General features: G+C 42.9%; 1 protein-coding gene across 1 annotated transcript; it reads left to right on the top strand.

Annotated features, from left to right (window-relative positions):
• Positions 1 to 835: 835 nt before the first annotated feature.
• On the top strand, positions 836 to 19,290 carry GIN1 (gypsy retrotransposon integrase 1). The gene is made up of 8 exons (XM_004586287.3): positions 836 to 979; positions 7,719 to 7,864; positions 10,008 to 10,201; positions 12,271 to 12,576; positions 14,793 to 14,984; positions 15,076 to 15,252; positions 15,585 to 15,870; positions 18,917 to 19,290. The coding sequence occupies exons 2-8, from the start codon at positions 7,726 to 7,728 to the stop codon at positions 19,192 to 19,194; spliced, it is 1,572 nt and encodes a 523-aa protein (XP_004586344.2). The 5' UTR covers positions 836 to 979; positions 7,719 to 7,725; the 3' UTR covers positions 19,195 to 19,290.
• Positions 19,291 to 19,696: the final 406 nt, after the last annotated feature.

The following is a 19,696-nucleotide window of genomic DNA, read 5'->3' as shown; positions in this document are numbered from 1 at the left end:
GTAGCCAAGCCCACTGGAGGCTTTGCTCCAGCCACTCTCCCACAGCTTTAAGCCTTTGTGTAAGCTCCGGCAAGGGGTTGGGAGGGACACTCAGGAAGCCAGGGAAGGACTCGTACCCGGGCTCCGAAGGTCATGCCAGCCTCCTCCCGCGCAAGGCAGGAGGATGCCACACTACCCGCCAACCCAGGTTCACACTGCGGAACGCCCCCAGCGACTTCCCAGGGCCTGAAACTCGCCGCAGCTTCGGGAAGGGGAGCAGCCCGGCAGCTTCTCTTTTCCAAGGCGGAGCTGCACCGCGCGCAGCGTCTCCAACCCGAGAGATGAGGACGGGAAACGACGCAGGGGGTGAGGGATGCAGGAGAAGACGCCGCAGGACCCTGGGGCTGAACTGTCCGTCCTCCACACACAAACACACACACACCAGCACCTGCCCCTGGGAGCAGCAGGCGCGGGATGGGGGCCCGCACAGCACACCCAGCACCTGCAGCGCAGGACGAGGGCACACACACAGCAGAAGCCCGCGCTGCAGCTCGGGTCCTCCATCGCTCGCAGGCCCTCACCTGCCGCTGCTACAGGCAGCCGAGCGCATCCAGGAGTCCCGTTTCCCCCTTCTGGATGCTAGAGGGCCGGGCAGGGGCTTCAGCTGCGGACCGGAGCGTGGGTCTGCTGCCCTCCGGAGCCCCCGCAGGGCCTCCCTGAGGCGCCTTAAGAAGGACCACTCCACCGCGTGAAGCTCCGACACGCCTCTTCCCCGCCCGCCCCGGGACTCACACGGAAAAGGCGCCGGGCCGCATCACTTCCGGCAAGAGCCAAACGCTCCCACCCTCCCCTTTTCCGGGGACTGAGGTTCTTGCATCCAGTCAAAGGCCGGAGTTCCCTCTTCATAACCGACCCGGGTGGAGTTCCGCTTCCGGCAGCGCCACATAAGTCGCGGGGGAAGACGCTTTAAGTCGTGTCGTTTGCGTTTAGGACTACCTCGGTGAGCGGGTCGTTCTAGGCACTTTTTTTTTTTTTTCATACTTCCGTTTAAAGAGAAGTGGAACCTGACGATAATCTCCCGGCCGTGAGGATGGAAAGGCTGGCTGGAGTCGAGGGAGACGTTGCGCAGGCGCCGTGAGGGCTTCCCCGGCCGCCCAGTCGGCGTTGTACTTGGTGGTCGTTCGCAGTGAAAGGCTTGAGTTTAGCTGGAGTCGGTTCACGAGCCTTGAAAAGTTGGACGGACGCTAAACATTTTTCTAGCTCCTGAGCGTTGTGGTGGATTATGGCGTTTTGCGTCCCCCTTCAGGATACCATCCACCCACCACCCACCCCATGGCGGGAAAAGAGGGGAGCCCCAAGACGACGCTGGCCGCTAAGTTAAAATGGGGGGAGAAAATGGCCATTTGTGTCTGTGGCTTGTCCTTGAACGGGCGTGTCTGAACCCCAGTGGGCATGTGGCTTCCACGCGGGGGAACCCTGGGTCCTGGGCGCTGTGTGTGTGTGTGTGTGTGTGTGTGTGTGTCCGTCCGCCCCCGGGTGGAGAGGAAGGCGAAGCTGGCCTCGGGAGCTGCCGGAGCAGGGAGTGGTGTGTTTGGGGTTCCCTGTCTGCAGGGTTCTGTGAAAAAAGGTGCTGCTGGCCCGTGTTTCAAGAGGAACAGTCTAAATCCAGTGACCCTGTTTCTGGCAACGCTGCAGCCTGCGAGGTGGAAGGTGTGTGGATAACCACCTGGGCTTCGGTCCTTTAGCCTGGGCAGGTATGAGAGCGTTGCAGCTGAGAAAGTGTCAAAAAGCGCCACCAGAGAGCCCCACATTCCCGTGGCAGGACGTTTGTTTAAGTTGCAAGCAGCCTCCTGCAGTACCTTTTCTAAAACCTAATCTCTTGAAAACGCGAATGTATTCAATCAGGGATGTATTGAAACCAATTCGTCTCCCTTAAAATTTTCATCTCTACTTAATGTTTTATGAACTTGGCCCTGAATAGTACAGTTTAAAACTGTTTTCGCAGGTGAACCACACAAATGCATACTTTTTTAGGGACCACGTGTTGAATGGTCTTTGAAAAGGGTGGGGGGAAACCCTGCTTGTTCCTAAAGTTACTGTTATACCTAAGTCAAAATATTATCAGCAGCACTTCAAACCAGTTATTTAAAAAATTATGTTTGAAGTGACTTTTCTTCAGCATTTTCTGTTTGCCCTTGCTCGTGTTCTATCTTCAGAACAAGCAGCCTGTGAATTACTGTAAAAATCACTCGCAGGTATGCCTGATTTTTCTGGGTTTAGTTGTTAGTAATACCACAAGTAACCATTGCTGTAAATGTATCACCATTAATGAAGGGAAGGAGATTTTGAGGTCTTTTTCTTTACAGGCAAATTTTTGAGAACAGAGGGTTGTTAGTTTAAACAGCCTGGTGAGGGTGCTAATACTTACATATGATAATAATTTGTTGCTTGACCTGTTATGAAGGGGTTTCCACACCTGTTGTCCCATTATCATGAATATGAATATGGAGGACGGAGGTGATGTCTGTTTTCCAAACACGGACACTGAGGTCTAGTTAACTGTCACACACCTGAAAGTCTTCACCCCAAAGCCATCACCTTCCCAAACAGCCTACTTGCCGTGCCTTTCCGCATCCTCACCAGCAGAACTCTATCTTACTATTATCAGGCTTGTGTTACTCTCATCTGTATAGCGGGACTTGTGGGTTTAATCCACGCTTTTCCATAATCTAATAACATGGAACCATCCTTTGCCAGCTGTGTCCCTGCGAACTCTTACTTGACAAAGTGAAATCTTTTGCCCCTTTTCTAATTAGGATTATTTGTATTTTTTGTAAAGTTCTGAGCTTTCTTTATAAATTCCACATACAGATGTATGCCCAGTGTTTTGTCCCAGCTGTGACTTCTCTTGCTTTCTTTGAACTGTACCTTTAAAGAAACTTAAGTTCTATTTTTTTTTTCTGGACAGTGTATTTTGTTTGCTCTGTAGGAAATTGCTGCCTGTGCTGAGGTCACAAACGCTTTTTTTTTTTCTTCACGGAGGTTCTGCAATTGTAGGTGTGCATTTAGGTCTATAACCCGTTCATCTCTTCCCTTGGTCTTCATGGGGGTATTCAGCATTTATTCAACAGAATATGCTTTCTCCATTACATTAACTCAGCACCTTTGTTGCTAATGAGTTTGCCATGCCTGAATACTGCTCTGTTGCATGGGCTGCAGCCAGGCCAGCAGCACACGCCTTGATTATCAGCATCATTGGGAGTCTTTCAATCGGATGTGAAGTTCTTCAGCTGTGTTCATCTTCCAAGCTTGTTTTAACAGTTCCAAGTCCTTGCATTTCGAGTATCAGTTTTAGAACCGCCCTATCTGTATCTATGAATGAGCTGGCGGGGTCTCTGATTGGGGATAAATTGGGGAGCATGGTCGTCTTACTGAGTTTGGCCAGCTTTTTCTCGTTGTTAGGGGCGGGAAGGACCCTTGCAGCCTTCGGCTCCTCACAGGAGCCTACCTGAGAATTTGCTCATGGTATTGCAGGAAGAAATAACGTCTACTGTTTACGGTAGAATCCTCATTAGCAGACATGCCAAGGCCTTGCTGATGAAGTCAGCACACACGTTCATTCCCTCGGTGGATGGGAGGCCGTCTGAGGCTGCCGTCTCAGAGCGTCAAAGCATCAAGCATGTAACATTTCCCCATTGCTGCTACTTCTTCCAGAAACCCTTCTCTCAGAGTTAAATTTTTCAGTTATTCAAAAAGAAAGCAAAATAATCTTTTTCTTTTAGTTGATGGTGAGATATGTTAATTGGAGGCTGTCTCAGTCCATTGGCATGGAGCGCATCGAGACTGCTGGAACACAGTCCCCACTGTTCTCTAGAACTCTCCATCTGCTGTGAAGCCCTGCACCCTTAACCAGTCCTGCTGCTTTGCCTGCTTCCGTATCTGTCGGCTTGTCAGGCACCGTTCTCATTTCTACCTCTCGATGTAAGTTTCTAATACTTCACATAGGTAGAATTCCGCATCTTTTGGTGATTTGTTTTATTCCACTTACTGTAACTTCCTCAAGATTCATCCCTAGTGCAGCATATGTGTGAATCTGCTTGCTTGTTAAGGCTGAACAGTGTTTCCTTGTATTTGAGCATTGTGTTTGTTTATCCCTCTGTTTATGAACCACTGGGTTGCTTCCAGCTTCTGGCTATTGTAAATAAAACGGCTATAAATATGACAAATCCAAAGAATCTGTTAACTCTACTAGAATGTAATTTCTGTGAAAGTCCAGAGAATATGCCAGAAATATTCAGAAAGTTCCTATAAATGTGTATTATGAAAAAACAAGGGACCTGGGCCGTGGCATCGTGGGTTAAGCCTCTGCCTACAATGCCAACATCCCAAAAGGGTCCCTGTTGGCTCCACTTCTGCTCTAGCTCCCTGCTGTGGGTGGCCTTGTACCCTTGTGAAAGACCCACAAGAAGCTCGTGGCTTCCAATTGCCCAGTTTCAGCCATTACAGCCACTTGGGGTATGACCCAGCACATAGAAGACCCGTGTGTGTGTGTGTGTGAGAGAGACTCAGCCTTTGAAATGAAAATAAGCTATGTAAAAAGTGCATGAAATTCAAACACTTTTTGCACTAAAATAAATGCCCGGTTGTATCTTGATGAGCTCGTTCAGGCTGTCTCCTAAGTCTTGCTCAGTGTAGTATCTCCTGTGTGGCGACTGGCAGTTACCAGGTGATCAGGAAGATTGTTTTAGCTCAGTGATGGAGTCTCATGACTATGTTGACAATCCCTTGCCACTCCTTGCTTCATGGCTCAACAACAGGAGCCTGAACCATTTTATTGCAGTCTGAATTGCACTTGCCTAGTTTGACTGTTAACTGACGCCGGAACCACTGGGTGTATGTTAGTGTTTCTGTCACTCGCCATCTCCTGCTCCCAAGCTCAGGGCGGCTGCGTGAGCGTTCCTTTTGCCTCTTAATAAAGAGGTCCCTTTTTTTTTTTTTTAAAGATTTATTATATTTTTTTTATTACAAAGTCAGATATACTGAGAGGAGGAGAAATAGAGAGGAAGTGGAGCTGCCGGGATTAGAACCAGCAGCCATATGGGATCAAGGCGAGGACTTTAGCCACTAGGCCATGCTGCCGAGCCCAAGAGGTCCCTTAATGACAGGGTCCCTTCCCCCAGCCTGTCACTTACCTTTCGCGTCGCTGCTGTTTTTCAATGAATTCTGATTTTGATAAAGTCCTATTTGTAACAATTTTTTTTCTATGAATAATATTTGTTTGTGTCCTGTTTGGGAATTTTGGCTGACCCAGTGTTTTCAAGAACTTCTCATAGTTTTCTTCCCAAAGCTCTGTCATTTGACATTCACATTTAGGTTTATGATTTAGATGGAATTAATTTTTGTAGGAGAGCTGAGGTAAAGGATTAAGGTTTATTTTTTCCATTTCTAGAAATCAGATTGTTCTAGTATCATTTGTTGAAAGGCCATCTCTTTGCCTGTTTTCATACTTCCGTTATAAACTGGCTGACCATGTATTTTTGGATCTGTTCTATTCCAGTGACCTATTTGTTATGTCAGTAATACACTGTTTTATTTATTTTTGTAGAAAGATTTAAAATCTAGACCACTCTTTTTAGATGGTTTAGAAACTGATAAATTACATTTTTTAAATTTGGAGGCACAGCCATCTTATAAAATGGAAACGTCACATTTACTATTTAGTTGGAAATGAGTTGGGCAATATTTTGTAATACTTCTATTCTACTTTTTATTCTGTTTGGTACAACGTGATGTTTCAGCCATTGTGTCCATTGTCTAAAATCAGGACAGTTAGTCTATCCACCATGTTCAACATTTGTCATTTTTTTATGGCAAAGAAGGTTAAATAAATCTTCTAGCCATTTTAAAATATGTGTCATGTGATTTTTACCTGTAGTTGAGTTTTATAGTACTTTATAAACCATAATCCCTGCTCTTGTAGGGTAGGAGCTGTCATTATTAGCAATGACAGACCCTGTGCTTTCAAATGGCTTTTCCCTTATGCCAACCTGTAATGATGTGGGCATTAGAAACACACTGGCATTCTGTCAGAAGTTAACTTCCTGTTGAGAGAGCTGTGTATTAGAAGGTGTTGGGTCAGCTGTTAAGCCATGGCCAGGGGCAGTGTGTTTGGCTTTGTCCGGCCATTCTCTCCACAGTTCCATGTTCTTTCAGTCTCCCTGCTAAATCCTCTAGTGGGCAGTAAAGAGCCATTTCTATTTTTAGAATTTCAGAATTGGAACCATTCACATCAATCAGGAAGCAGAAGATACATGCTGAGATTTTTAAGAAATGTTATGAAGCGCTTACAGATGTATGGACAGAGACAAAGAAGCTTGGAAACTAACAGCAAACAGGCCTCTGGGGCTGCAGCGAGGGCCGGACAGACACAGGACAGACCGGCTCCCCGCAGGAGCTGTGCTGCAGAGGGCTGCGCTCCAGCCAGGCAAACAGCTAGGAAGTGAATACCCTGACCTGTGGCTCCTTGTTCTGATTTGCCTGCCTCTGCCCCCCATGGGACAGTTCCTACTGGAAAACTACAAAGGCAGTGTCCCAAGCTCGGCCTGCCAGGGCTGTGCAAGCAGGAGAACTGCAGCGGGAGGGTCGGGGTAGGCCAGCAGCAAAGGAACCAGCAGGGACTAGTTCTTCCAAATGAAAATGGGAAAGAAAAGGCTTTGCTTTTGCTTTTTTTATGAAAGCATTTCCCAAGTTACTCATGGTGTATAATAAAGATGGATTTTTTTTTTTTTTTGCCAGTACAGCCAGTTTGTTTTTTTCTTATATGACATTGACATAATATTCACAGGACCAAAATTCCTTTCTGAAAAAAAAAATCATTTCTGTTGGTGAAAAAGTTTATATGTAGTTTTTAAAAAGTGGGTGTTCTCTGGCTCCAAGGTATCTTCTTTGTCATTGATCATTTGAATGCCTGCAAAATACATCTAACGGATGATCTGAACAAGTATATTTATGCATTTTGCAATGATCGTAAACATCTTTAAAAATAATGAAGGCCTGTGTTGTGACCCTGCGGGTTAAACTGCTGCCTGTGAATCCTGCTTTCCCGTCTATGTGCCGATTCAAGCCCCAGACACTCCAACCAATCCAGGTGCCTGCGAATACGGCCCGGCAGGCAGAGAGCTATGGCCCAAGTCCTTGGACCTCTGTCACCCGTGTGGGAGACCTGGATGGAGTTTGGAACTCATGGCTTCAGGTTGGCCCAGCTACAGCTGTTGCAGCCATGTGGGGAATAAACCAGAAATGGAGGCCTTCTTGCTCTGTAACTTTTGTGTTTCAAATAAATAAATGCCCTTAAAAAGAGAAACATAATATCTCCCATAATATCATAAGTGTCAGCTAAGACCATCATCTCATTAGTAAGTTTCAGTCAGTGGCTGGAAACTTTTAAGGGAGTCTGCTGACGTATGCTTCCTATTTTCCCTCAATATGTGGAAAATTTGCAGCACTTTTTACCACGTGGAAAGAGACAAGATAATTTGTCATTATGCTTCTCAATAGCGTCTGAATATTTTAGTTGCTATTCGTCACTCTGTTCCTTTTCTGTCCCACAATTATCTCCGTCACAGATACTGTTCTGGGAATGCTCAATTCATACGTAAGCACAAACATGACAGAAGCCTGCATCAAAATAGCAATGGAATGAGCTTAGCGTTCAAGTTCTATCCTTGTATTTTCCCTAGGTTCCCAATGGTCCGAACGGGCAAAAATGGTGACCTTCATCTTAAACAGATTGCGTATTATAAGAGAACTGGCGAATATCATCCAACTACACTGCCAAGTGAGAGAAGTGGCATCAGAAGAGCAGCCAAAAAATTTGTCTTCAAAGGTAAAATTAATCCCCAGAGTCTTTGGATTCTTCCCGTGGCATCTCCATGGAGTCTGAGGAGTTTCTATGGCAGTGAGTGGTTGCCAGGTAGTTACCAGTCCATTTCATGATGGTACTCGGTCAAAGGTAAGATCAAAGTCACACTGAAGGTTCAGAAGCATTCTAGATGGAAAATGATGTCATGCCGCAAGTCAAAGCATTTCCCTGCCGAGCTGCCCCTGTGAGTGCTGCTGTGCGCTGCTGCCCACACGGAAGCCGCTGCCCGCGAGGAACTTCCGGAAGGCTTAGGAGGAACTGCTGACTAGTCCCTTTACTAAACTGAGTAGCTGAAGGAATTGACCATTTCCGGAGTTCTCCCTTCGACTTCCGTCAGTCTCAGGAATTTGTGTGTGGGTCCACTTTGGAGTCCCAAGTGGACTGAGTATATGAAAAGCAGTAGGATATTGATCTTGAAAGGTTAGAGGGAGGCTCCTGGTTTGTTTGTTTGTTTGTTTTTCCCTTCTCCTTTAAAGGGGAAGAGGCATTCGGAATGCAGTAGGAAACAGATACACCTAATCCATAAATACATGCGTAAATGAGTGTTAGCCATGTTAAAGGGAATTTTGCTTATAAATATATTAGGTTTCTCACAGAGCAGATAAAGTTGCTTTTTTGTTTTGAGCATTTGTTTGATTGAAAAGGCAGACATACAGAGAGAAGAAGAGTGAGAGCAGGATCTTCTGTCTGCCTATTCATTCCCCAAGTGACCACAACCCGGAGCCGAGTCTTCTGAATCTAGGAGCCAGGAACTTCCTCCAGACCTCCCACGTGGGTACTGGGTCCCGAGGCTTTGGGCCATCCTCCACTTTTTACCCTGGTCACAAGCAGGGAGCTGGATGGGAAGTGGAGCAGCAGGGATTCAAATTGGCATACATATAGGATCCTGGCACATGCAAGGTAAGGACTTTAGCCACTAGGCTACCACACTGGGCCCAGAGCAGATGAAGTTCTAAGACAAAAGATGAATGCCTGTTCATAGGTGCCTTGGAAAATGCCTGCCAGTAACTCCCTGTTGCTTGGGAATAGGCCAGCCAGGGCAAGTGCAGTGACACAGCAGTTAAGCCCCTGCCTGCAACACCACGTCCCATGTGGGTACCGGCTCAAGTCCAGGCTGCTCTACCACCAGTCCAGCTCGGTGCTGATACACCTGGAAAAGTCATAGAGTATGGCTTGGTAACCACATTGGAGACCTGGAGGAAGCTCCAGGCTTCAGCCTGGCCAGGCCCTTCCTGTTGCAGCCACCGGGGAGTAAGCCAACAGGTGGAAGAGCTGGCTCTCCCTCTGTAACTGCCTTTCAAGTAAATAGATCTTAGCAACAAAAACACAAAAGGACTGAAGTAAGAATTATCATCATTTACATAGAAAGTCTTTAGTGAGATTCTGCCAAGTGCCAGTCCTATCCTAGGCGTTAGAGACGGGTGCATTGATGAGCCACAGCTGCGTGGCTGCTGCCCTGAGGTTGGTTGCCTTCTGATGTCAGAAATGTTCCACTGTGCATCAGTAGCTTAATGACGTGTGCTGGAGTGTGAAGGGCCGCCCTGTCCCTGCGAGAGGCGCTGTCTTTCTGTGCCCCATTTGCTTCCCACGTGCAGGTTCGTCTCGGGGATCTTTCTAAAGAAAACACAACATTGGACCTAAGTTCTCACACATTCTCACTTCATTGTCCCTACCCTCAAAAACGCCTGAGCCAAGTGCTTGCTTATGAAACTGGTAAGGATAAAATACTATTTTAGCTCTGTTGTAAGCACATAACTCACGTGTTAACTTATGCCACTTTTTGGAGGAACATGCAAGAATTTTCCCATGGCAAGAGAAGTTCATATTCCAGCAGTTAGAGAAAATATGAAAGCATACAGCAAAATGCTTCAATGGACACACTGGAAACTCCTTGTTGTAGTAGCCAGAAAACTATAACAGCTGTCAGAAGAAGACAGTAAGAGAGAAAACTCATCTTTCAGATCACACAAATAAATACTAAGTTCTCAATGAAGAAAGATTTTATCAGAAGCAAACAAATCCTCATGGCTGACATAGCCAGTGAGTACCTTAAAACTGTAGAGATCTCTAAAAATTACAGTTATTTCTTTGGTATCATTTATTCCAGAAAAAAAGCTGTTTTACGTTGGAAAAGATCGAAAACAAAATCGCTTGGTAATTGTTTCCGAAGAGGAAAAAAAGAAAGTCCTAAGAGAATGCCATGAAAATGACCCTGGACCTCACCATGGCATCTCCAGAACCCTCACTTTAGTGGAATCCAGTTACTATTGGACCTCCGTGACCAATGATGTCAAACAGTGGGTATGGCTTATGTGTACTTGGAATGCTCGCTTTCTAATATTCACAATTCATCATTGCTCCAAATTGACCCTGGGTATCATGCCTCATTAAGTACTATTATAGGTAGTTTTTGTATAAAAGACATTCAAGTAAAGGGAGTTTTATATTTCACAATTATTTTAAATCACTAAAGTAGAATTCAAATTATAAAAAGGCAATATTTGAACTTTTGAAAATAGCATTATATAGAACTAGATTTTTTTTTTCAATTGTTTATTTTCATTGGAAAGGCAGATCAGATTTACAGAGAGACAAAGATCTTCCATCCGCTGGTTCACTCCTCCAATGGCCACATTAAGATGTCTGGAGCCAAGCCGATTCGAAGCCAGGAGTCAGGAGCCTCCTCTGGGTCTCCCACATGGGTGCAGGGTTCCAAGGCTTCAGGCCATCCTCTACTACCTTCCAGGGCCACAGACAGGGAGCTGAAAGGGAAGTGGAACAGCCAGGACACATATCAGTGCTCACATGGTATCCTGGCGCTTGCAAGGTGAGGATTTAGACACTGAGCCATCACCCTTGGCACAGAACTAGACTTTTAATATTGAAATGCTATATATAGACAGAATTTAAATGGGACTGAAATCCATCTGACTGAATCACCTCTTTTGTGGTCGTGCAAGATTTTCTGTGTAGAAGGTGGTGTGTTTAGAAGGTAGGCCCTGGGAACTGGCTCTGTGACTTAGCAAGTTCATCCCCTGCCTGGGGCACTGGCGATCTGTATGGCTCCTGGTTGTAGACCCAGCTGCTTCGCTTCTGATAAAGCTTTCAGCTATGGCCTGGGAAAGCAGTGGAGGATGGCTTAAAGTCTTGGGCGACTGCACTCATGACCCAGGAAGAAGCTCTTCGCTCCCAGCTGCCACCTGGCTCAGCTCGGGCCATGACAGCCAATCAGGGAGTGAGCCTGTGAATGGGAAATCTCTTCTCCCTCCCTCCCTCTCACTTATTCTGACTTACTTTTAGTAAAATAAGTAAATAAATAAATTTATTTATTTATTTATTTAATCTTTAGAAGAAATGTTAAGCACCATATGGTTTCTCACTTTTTGAGCCAGGTCCATCTTGAGGTAAAACATGCCAGCAAAGCCCAGAATTAAATTGTGAAGACAGTCTATGTTTTATAACCTTATAAACTATTAGAATCTCCAGCATATTCTAATAGCAAAATTTCTAGGAAGTGTAATGTCCCTGCTTGGAGGTCAGCTGATCTGTACTGCTGGTTTGTGGAATGTTGGGCATTGTTTGGGACACACACGTGTGAGATCGCTTCAGTAATGGTAATAGTTCATCAGAAAGACGGGCACTGGCAGTAAAGGACTGAACCAGTTAGAGATCACTTAAGACACCAGCTTGTGGGTGCAAGCAGGTGTTGCAAAATTGGATGCCTGTGTCTGCCTTGAGAACTAACCTGCATCTCTCCAGTTGATGAAAATTTTGTTAAAATTCTTATCATTTGAAAATGGATATGAATTTTTTGTTGAAACAGTCATTTGTGATAAGATTTGGTCAGTTAACTCAAAAGCGGTAATCTTCATCAAAAGTGATTGTGCCTGTGTCGTAAGATGGTTTTTCAGTTTTTCTTCAGACGTTAGTTTGAAAGTCATTTCCAAAGTGCAGTTCCAGAAATACACAGAGCAGTGGCAGGTGGTGTCGGTGAACTGAAGCACCAATCCCATCCCAGCTCATGCAAAGAAGCGCTCCCGAAAGCTGGGGCCTGCTTTTTTCTTGCTTGTTTTTCACAGGACAGAGGAATTTCTGGCATCTATAAATACTGTTTGGATGATATTGTATTTTAATAATGCTGTCAGAATAGAGGGGTTATCTTTTAGCTCTAGAAATTATTGTATAAGTACACGCTGATCTATTCCTTGAATATGTATTTATTCATACTTCTGAGTTATGAGTATCTCTTGGTATATGAATGATCTATTAAAATCTCCTGTTTATTTTTCTTAAAATAAGAACAGACTAAAAATACACTGTATCTTCAGTGCTCGAAGTGCTTATCTCATTTATTGTATTCCTGTTTGTAGGTCTATGCTTGTCAGCATTGTCAAGTGGCAAAAAATACGGTTATCCTAACATCGAAGCAACATCTGCTCAAGGTGGAAAGCCCATGGAATGTAGTCACTGTTGACCTGGCGGGGCCTTTCCATGCAAGCAGCAAAAGTCATATGTATGCTGTCATCATGACAGATTGGTTCACAAAGTGGGTGGTGATTTTACCTCTGTGTGATGTTTCGGCATCAGAAATTTCTAAAGCTATTATCAATATATTTTTCTTATACGGACCTCCTCAGAAAATAATAATGGACCAAAGAGATGAATTCATTCAACAGGTAAGGCAAGTAAACTTAGGGTGGAGCATATATAAACCCTTTTCAGGATCCAGCATACAGTACCTTCTGCATTAGATGCAGAAGTGACTGTTGTAGAAATTAAGACTAGGATTTTCATATTTACTGAATCACTAAGAAGTTAAAATGTTTTCCTATTTCTTCAATATGAAGTGAAGAGATTGAATCAAATATTTCTTGTAAAGATTGGAATTGTGTTATTGAAAAGTAAATGAGAATTTTACTCAGTGGAGGAATACATCATGTTTGTGATTAAGAATATTAAGTATTGAAAATCATTTCTTTCCTGTTTGTACTAGTAATGAAAAGTAATATAAATAACCCAAACCAGAAAATAGAAAAATGTCTGCACGCTGATGTCTTTGAATGTGATCATTAAAAGTGATGTTTACCAAGAAAAGGAAGCAGCAAATGTTGCATCATGTTAAATTTTAAAATCCAAGAATTTTATTACATATATATGCATAAAGTAACAAATAACTAAACAATAGATATGAAAAAATAAGGCTAGCTAGAGTTTTTTTTTTTGTAATTTTATGGTACAATTCCATAGTGTCTAGGATTTCCCAATCCCCTCCCCAAATTCCCTCCCCCCAACTGATATTCCCTGTTATTACAATAGTATAGTCCTGCATAAACAGTCATAAGTCCATCTTTCTGTTATTTAAGTGTGTCTTGACATTGGTGATACAGACAGTGCCAGACAGTCCAGCATCCTATTGTCAAGATATATCCAGTAGTTCATTGGGAGTACATCTTTGATTTGGAAGTAGAGATACATAGTGCATTGTATCCTCATATCTGGATGTTATAGTCTATTACGCCATCGCTATACATTCCCTTAAATGAGAAGCCGTGAAACAAAGTCGACCCCAGGAATGAAGTTAAAACAGAAAATTTACAGCACTGTAGAGTTAAATAGCATGCTACTTAATAACTAATGTGTCGATGAAGAAATGAAAAAAGAAAAGCTTCTTGGGTAAAATGATGCTACTGTGTGATCTACAGGTCAGTGAAGAATTTGATAAGAGAAAAACTATTTGGAAGAAATAAAAATAAAAACCAAAATATTTGGATTGCAGCAAAAACGTCATGGAAAGGGTTATTGATCTTACAATTTGCATGAAGGTTGCCTTGTATCAGAAAGAACATATATTTGTCCTTTTGGGAATATTTTTAAGACATTTATTTTTAGTGTCAGATTACAGAGAGAAAGAAAGATCTTTCATCTGATGGTTTACTCCCTAGATGCTTATAGCAGCCAAGCTGGGACAGGCCCAAACCAGGAGCTTCATCCAGCTCTCCTTTGTGAGTGATCCTAACACTTGGATGTCTTCCCCAGCTTTTCCCAAACCATTAGCAGGAAGCTTGATCCGAAGTGGAGCAGTTAGGATTTGAACTGGCATTCAGGTGGTGACTTTGCCTGCTGCACAGTAATACCAGCCCTGGAATTTTGGGGTTTTTTTAGGGCTGATGAGATTAGATTTTTTGCCTTAGTTTTGCAGTTGATACATACTATGATTTTGTTGCCTTAGCGATTGCTCCTATTTAAAATATGCATAATCCATTGCATTTTAATGAAAATTACTAGTGCCAGGGCCCGTGTTGTGCTGCAGGAAGTTAAACTGCTTTGCAACACCAGCATCCCATTTGAGCACCAGTTCTTATCCCAGCTGCTCCCCTTCTGATCCAGGTCCCTGGTAATGTACTTGGGAAAGAAGCAGTGGCCCAAGAGCCTGGGCTCCTGACACCTACGTGTTGGACCCAGATGGAATTTTTGGCTCTTAGCTGTAGTCTTCCCAACCCCCCAGCCTTTGTAACCATGTGGGAAATGAAACAGAGCATGGAAAATAAATATCTGTCTCTTCCATTCTCTTTACCATTCTCTCTTGCTTCGCTCTGCCTTTCAAAATAATTAAACTTTGAGAAAATAGTTTTTAAGAAAAGACATTAACTTCTTGGGCTAAAAATGAGGTTAATAATACCTAGTAAAATCGCTGCAAGGCTTAATGCACATGTTGATCCTCTGTTATGCTGAGCAGCATGTAGTAAGGGTTAGTGGTAACGTCTGTTTAAAACAAAATAGGTATTTTTTGTATAGATTGGCTACAGTTGGTGAGAAAGGTTCAAATTCAAGTCTTCTTAAAAAGCAATGGAAAGTATTACATCAATTTGAAAAAGTTTCATGTATTTTTCAGATCAACGCTGAACTATATGGCTTGTTTGGCACAAAGCAAATCGTGACTTCTCACGCCTCTGGAACTATTAACCCGGCTGAAAGTACATCCAGCACAATCAAGACCTTTCTCTCTAAACACTGCGCCGACCACCCAGACACCTGGGATGACCACCTGTCGGCCGTTTCATTTGCCTTTAATATAACTCACTTGGTGAGTTCCTTGTTACCATTCCTACTTCTGAGTGGTGACTGTCTTGGCTATATGAACATTTTATCAGAATTGGCTGTTTTTCTTAAAACAGGAGCCGACTAAAAACACACCATATTTTCAGATGTTTTGTCGAAACGCTTCCCTGCCTGAGACGTCAGATGGTCCTCACGAAGCGAGGGGCGAAAGTGCAGGCATGTTCGCCAGGATTCTGGCTGCCATCAAGGAGGCTGATGGGACAGCGGAGAGGAAGACGGCTGCAGTAGGCCAGGTAGTCTATGAAGTGGTTAGCAAGATAATTTTAGCAAACATCCATAAGCACACACACACATACACACATGATTTATTTATCAAGTTCTTAATAGTAACAGAATGGTTATTAGCTGCAAGTTGTGAAGTTTGGAATCAAATAGAGCTATAATCACACATAAGGTATTATTTGTCAGCTGTTTGGTGAATTCTTTAACCTATGTTAACGCTTTGAGCTGTTTAAGATTTCAGAAGGATTTATGGTTACATTTCAGTTACCATTATCTGCACTTGCCTTCAATAAATCACAGCTCTTTCATTTTGTTACTTTGTTTTTCCCTTTTGCACTTGCAGTTGAAGAACAACAGCACAGATGAACTAAATAAAAGTAAGGTCATTGTTAAAAGGAAGCCAAAACAATTAAATCCATTTCATCTGAAAGTTGGTCATGAAGTTTTAAGACAAAGGAAAAACTGGTGGAAGGATGGCCGTTTCCAGTCTAAGTGGGTCGGTCCCTGTGTCATAGACTACATCACAGACAGTGGCTGTGCTGTCCTCAGAGACAACACCGGAGCTAGACTGAAAAGACCTATCAAAATGTCCCACCTGAAGCCCTACATCAGAGAGTCCAGTGAACAAGGTCGGTGTCCGTCATTTCCCTATGTTTTTATTTTGTTTGAGGAGGGTGGTTGAAAAAACTAGAAACTTTCCTTCCTTCTTTGAATGAGTTTTCTTTCCCTTCCCATTTTATATTTGGTATGATTTTAGATATCCTGGGTAGTCTTTATTAGAATGTTTCTTCTGGAGCGGTCAGGCTTGTGAACAGTTCTATTTTAAAGACAATGAGCTTTTCACAGTTCATGTGGGAGGTAGTGAATTTGTTTCACAGAAGGAAGGATTACATTTTTTGGTCAACGGAGAAAGGAGGACTGCATCTGTTTTCTCTGTTAAGAATTTGTGACTCCTTTTTACATGAAAAAAAAACTAGGCTCATTAGTACACAAATCAAACATACTATCCAGAGTTTGGTTGGGATAAGAACAAATTAGTGCATCTTGCAAATGTCATTAGCCTTTACTTTTTTTTCTCTTTTTATTCATTGATTACATTGTATTATGTGATACAGTTTCATAGGTGCTAGCCTTTACTTTTGCATCGCTGAGGTCACGGGTGCTGGCAGATGGAAGCAGGGTGTATTCCGAGTGCTGTATGATAGAAAGTTACAGCACTCCAAACTAGGCTGTGTTTGCCCTAAAACCATGACTGGTTCTCTAACCCTGTTCCTTGTTAGATTAATCTAAGGACATTTAGTCATGACTTTCAGATGAAACTCCCTGCTTTCTCAGGACTGATTCACCTTGTCGTGTTTTAAATGAGAGGGAGGCAGTTGGCATCTTAGCTAATTATGCTTTTCCTAGTAGGCAAGACAAAGCATGACTGTTACTGCGATATGGGTAACAATTAAAGGAAGGCACGGTTTATTAGATCTCTAGAGAACATAAGCAAGTAGGTTATTTAACCAAGGAAGTGTAAATAACAGGAATGACAAACAGCCTGCCACGGCCCGTGCCTTCTTGGGGTTGACGCTCCGCAGGAGCCGCGCAGTATCGGCGGTCAGCTCTGCCTCTCACCTGCCACAGCTCTGTGCGAGAGCTCACTCTTGCCCTGTGACAATTCATTTGGCCTGATCACAAATAAAGTGCTGAAGGGTACAATTTGTGAATATATTTCTAGCAAATTAAACTGCTAACTTCAGAGAGCCTTTTGAAGATTGATATTATTGGAACGGCAGATTTATAGAGAGAAGGGGAGACTGTGAGAGGTCTTTGATTCACTGGTTCAGTCCCCACATGGCCACAACAGCCAGAGCTGAACCAATCCACATCTAGGATCCAGCAGCTTCCTCCAGGTCTCCCATGTGATTGCAGGGTCCCAAGGCTTTGGGCCACCCTCCACTACTTTTCCCAGACCATAACCAGAAAACTGAGTGGGAAGTGGAGCAGCTGGAACATTAACAGGCGCCCATGTAGGATGCTAGCTACAAGGTGGAGGATTGTTAGCCAGTTGAACCATCACACCAGCCTCCAAGCTTGTCTTAACTGCTATTCCCTGTACTATAACTGTATCCAGATCATCACTGATGCTTATCCATGTAGCTCTTGGATATATTTCTGGTTGTTTTTAAATACATCCATGTGAGTGGAAGATCATCTTCCACTGCTTTCCCGTGCCATTAGCAGGGAGCTTGATCAGAAATGAGAGCAGATAAACCTGCACAGGCACCATATGGGCTGCCGGCACTTGACCTTCATTCTCCCCTACCATATGTTTACTGGCCATATTTTTTTGAAATAGACCTACTTTATCCCTATGGAAAAACATTTTTCTGTCAATTGATAAGTACTGAATGTTGACATCGAATCTATAAAATCATGCTGCTCTCTCATTGGTCATTTGCTCTCTTTGGTGCTGGGGGCTGTAGCATTTCTCCTGGGTTACAAGAGTTATTTTTTGTCTTTCAGAATTACTCCTTTTGTCTAGCAGCTGATCACACTCCTATCATCTTCAATTGCGCATGCTTTTTATTCCGACATAAATCTGTATAAAATTTTTCATTTTAAAATCTAAACACTGTTTTTGCATTAAGAATTGATAAGTCTAAATGGGGCAAGTGTTTACTCTCGCAACTAAAATATTCGGGGTGCTTTATCTAGTGAGAAATGGCCATATGAGGCCACTTATGCCATCTGTTGGTAGAGAGCATTGCTTTATGTAAATGTAAATAATGAGGTTGTTAAGTTAATCATCACAGCCTACCTCTCTACACATTCCTAACACACCTGATTCTGGTGATCTCTGCCTACATTAACTTTATATAACCTCATACCAAATTGAAACTTTTTTGTTTAATAAAATGTGGACAATTATGTAAAGTTAATCATCAAAACGTAAGGCTAAAGATAAGGCATTAACAATTCTATTTTGTTATGCCTCTCCTTACCACCTTAATTCACCTTGAAATGAAATGCAGATTTAGAATTCTGTTTCTAGACTATACCAAAACTCCTACTTGTCTTTTCCTCCCACTCCTGTCTGCCATGCACACACAACTACCAAAGATGGGTTAAGGGGACAGGAAGTTGGGTCTTTTCTGCATTGTTTCATTTTTTTCTTTTTTTGGATATATATTTGCTTGAAAAGCAGAATCAGAGAGAGAAAGGGAAAACCAGAGAAAAAAGGAGAGAGGAAATCTGTCCACTGGCTCATTCCCCCAAAGGACTGCATTGTCTGGAGCTGGGCCAGGTGGAAGCCAGTTAGCCCAAGCTTCAGCCTGGTCTCCCACCTGGGTAACCCAAAGACTTTGTTTTCTTCCCAGCCGCATTAACAGGGAGCTGGATTGGAAGTAGCCAGAAATTGGGATGCCAATATTGTAGACCACAGTCTGACTCACTGTACCACAACTCTAGGTCCAGTGCATTCTTTTCTGTGTGAACTATCAAATGTATTTATCATCTTATTCATTCTTCAGCTTATATATGTCTGCAATGCGTAGAAAAGCTTCTGCAAAGTTAATCATCATCGTTCGTTTTTAGTATTTAGAATTCTGTTCTTCATGTAACATTGTTTAATTTTAAAATGATGTTTACCTATAATTCCAGAGACCAATATGCTATTTCTTCTTTCAGACAGTCTTTATTTCTTGCAAGGTTCAATAGTGGCAGATCATGACTACATTGGATTGCCTGACCTTCCAGTTGGAACGTACCAAGCAAACATTCTTGTGGAAGATGCAGCTATTGGTATAGTTGGTAATGAATTATTAACATCAAGCAAGGATCGTGAACTGTTAGAATATAGAAATGTCAAAATCTCCCCGTTGATGGAAGATCATGGTTCTCTTGAAAAGCAGACTTTTAGTCTATTGGACTCTTCAAATCAAGTCCTTGAGTACTTAAATTCATAAATACCAACGTTTATCTAAAATGTCTGCCTAGAATGCACAAATCCCTTAAGTCCTGGCACTTTCTCCAATAAAGATCGTATAGGATAAATATCTTGACACACTTTGGTGATTAAATCATGAAGTTCTATTTTATTGCTGTTGATGTAAATTTGCACCACATTTAAGTATCAGTATACTATATGTTATAAAAAGCAAAGGAAAAACACAGGCATAGAATTTATTTTTTTTGTTCTAAAAAGAGACCAAGCAAAGCATATTTGCTTTGGTTTTTGGCATGTGATATTTATTTATTTATTTATTTATACAGTCCCATAAGCTTTGGGACTTCTCCCCCCAAGTCCTCTCCCCTTCACTGACATCCCCTATAATATTACAATAGTATAATTCTTCAACAGCAGTCATAAGTCCATATTTCTGCTATTTAAGTGTATCCTGACATTGTAGGTATGGACACTGGCATAAAGTCCAGCATCCTGTTGTCAAGGTAGATTTAACAGTTTCG

Source organism: Ochotona princeps, chromosome 28, assembly GCF_030435755.1.
Source record: "Ochotona princeps isolate mOchPri1 chromosome 28, mOchPri1.hap1, whole genome shotgun sequence".
Taxonomy (NCBI): Eukaryota; Metazoa; Chordata; class Mammalia; order Lagomorpha; family Ochotonidae; genus Ochotona; species Ochotona princeps.
This window is presented reverse-complemented; position numbering and strand designations above follow the sequence as displayed.

Coding starts and splice junctions, on each gene's coding strand:
- GIN1 (XM_004586287.3), top strand. CDS start 7,726: ATGGTCCGAACGGGCAAAAATGGTGACCTTCATCTTAAACAGATTGCG. Junction 10,202..12,270: donor CCAATGATGTCAAACAGTGG/GTATGGCTTATG, acceptor TCCTGTTTGTAG/GTCTATGCTTGTCAGCATTG. Junction 15,871..18,916: donor CAGAGAGTCCAGTGAACAAG/GTCGGTGTCCGT, acceptor TTCTTCTTTCAG/ACAGTCTTTATTTCTTGCAA.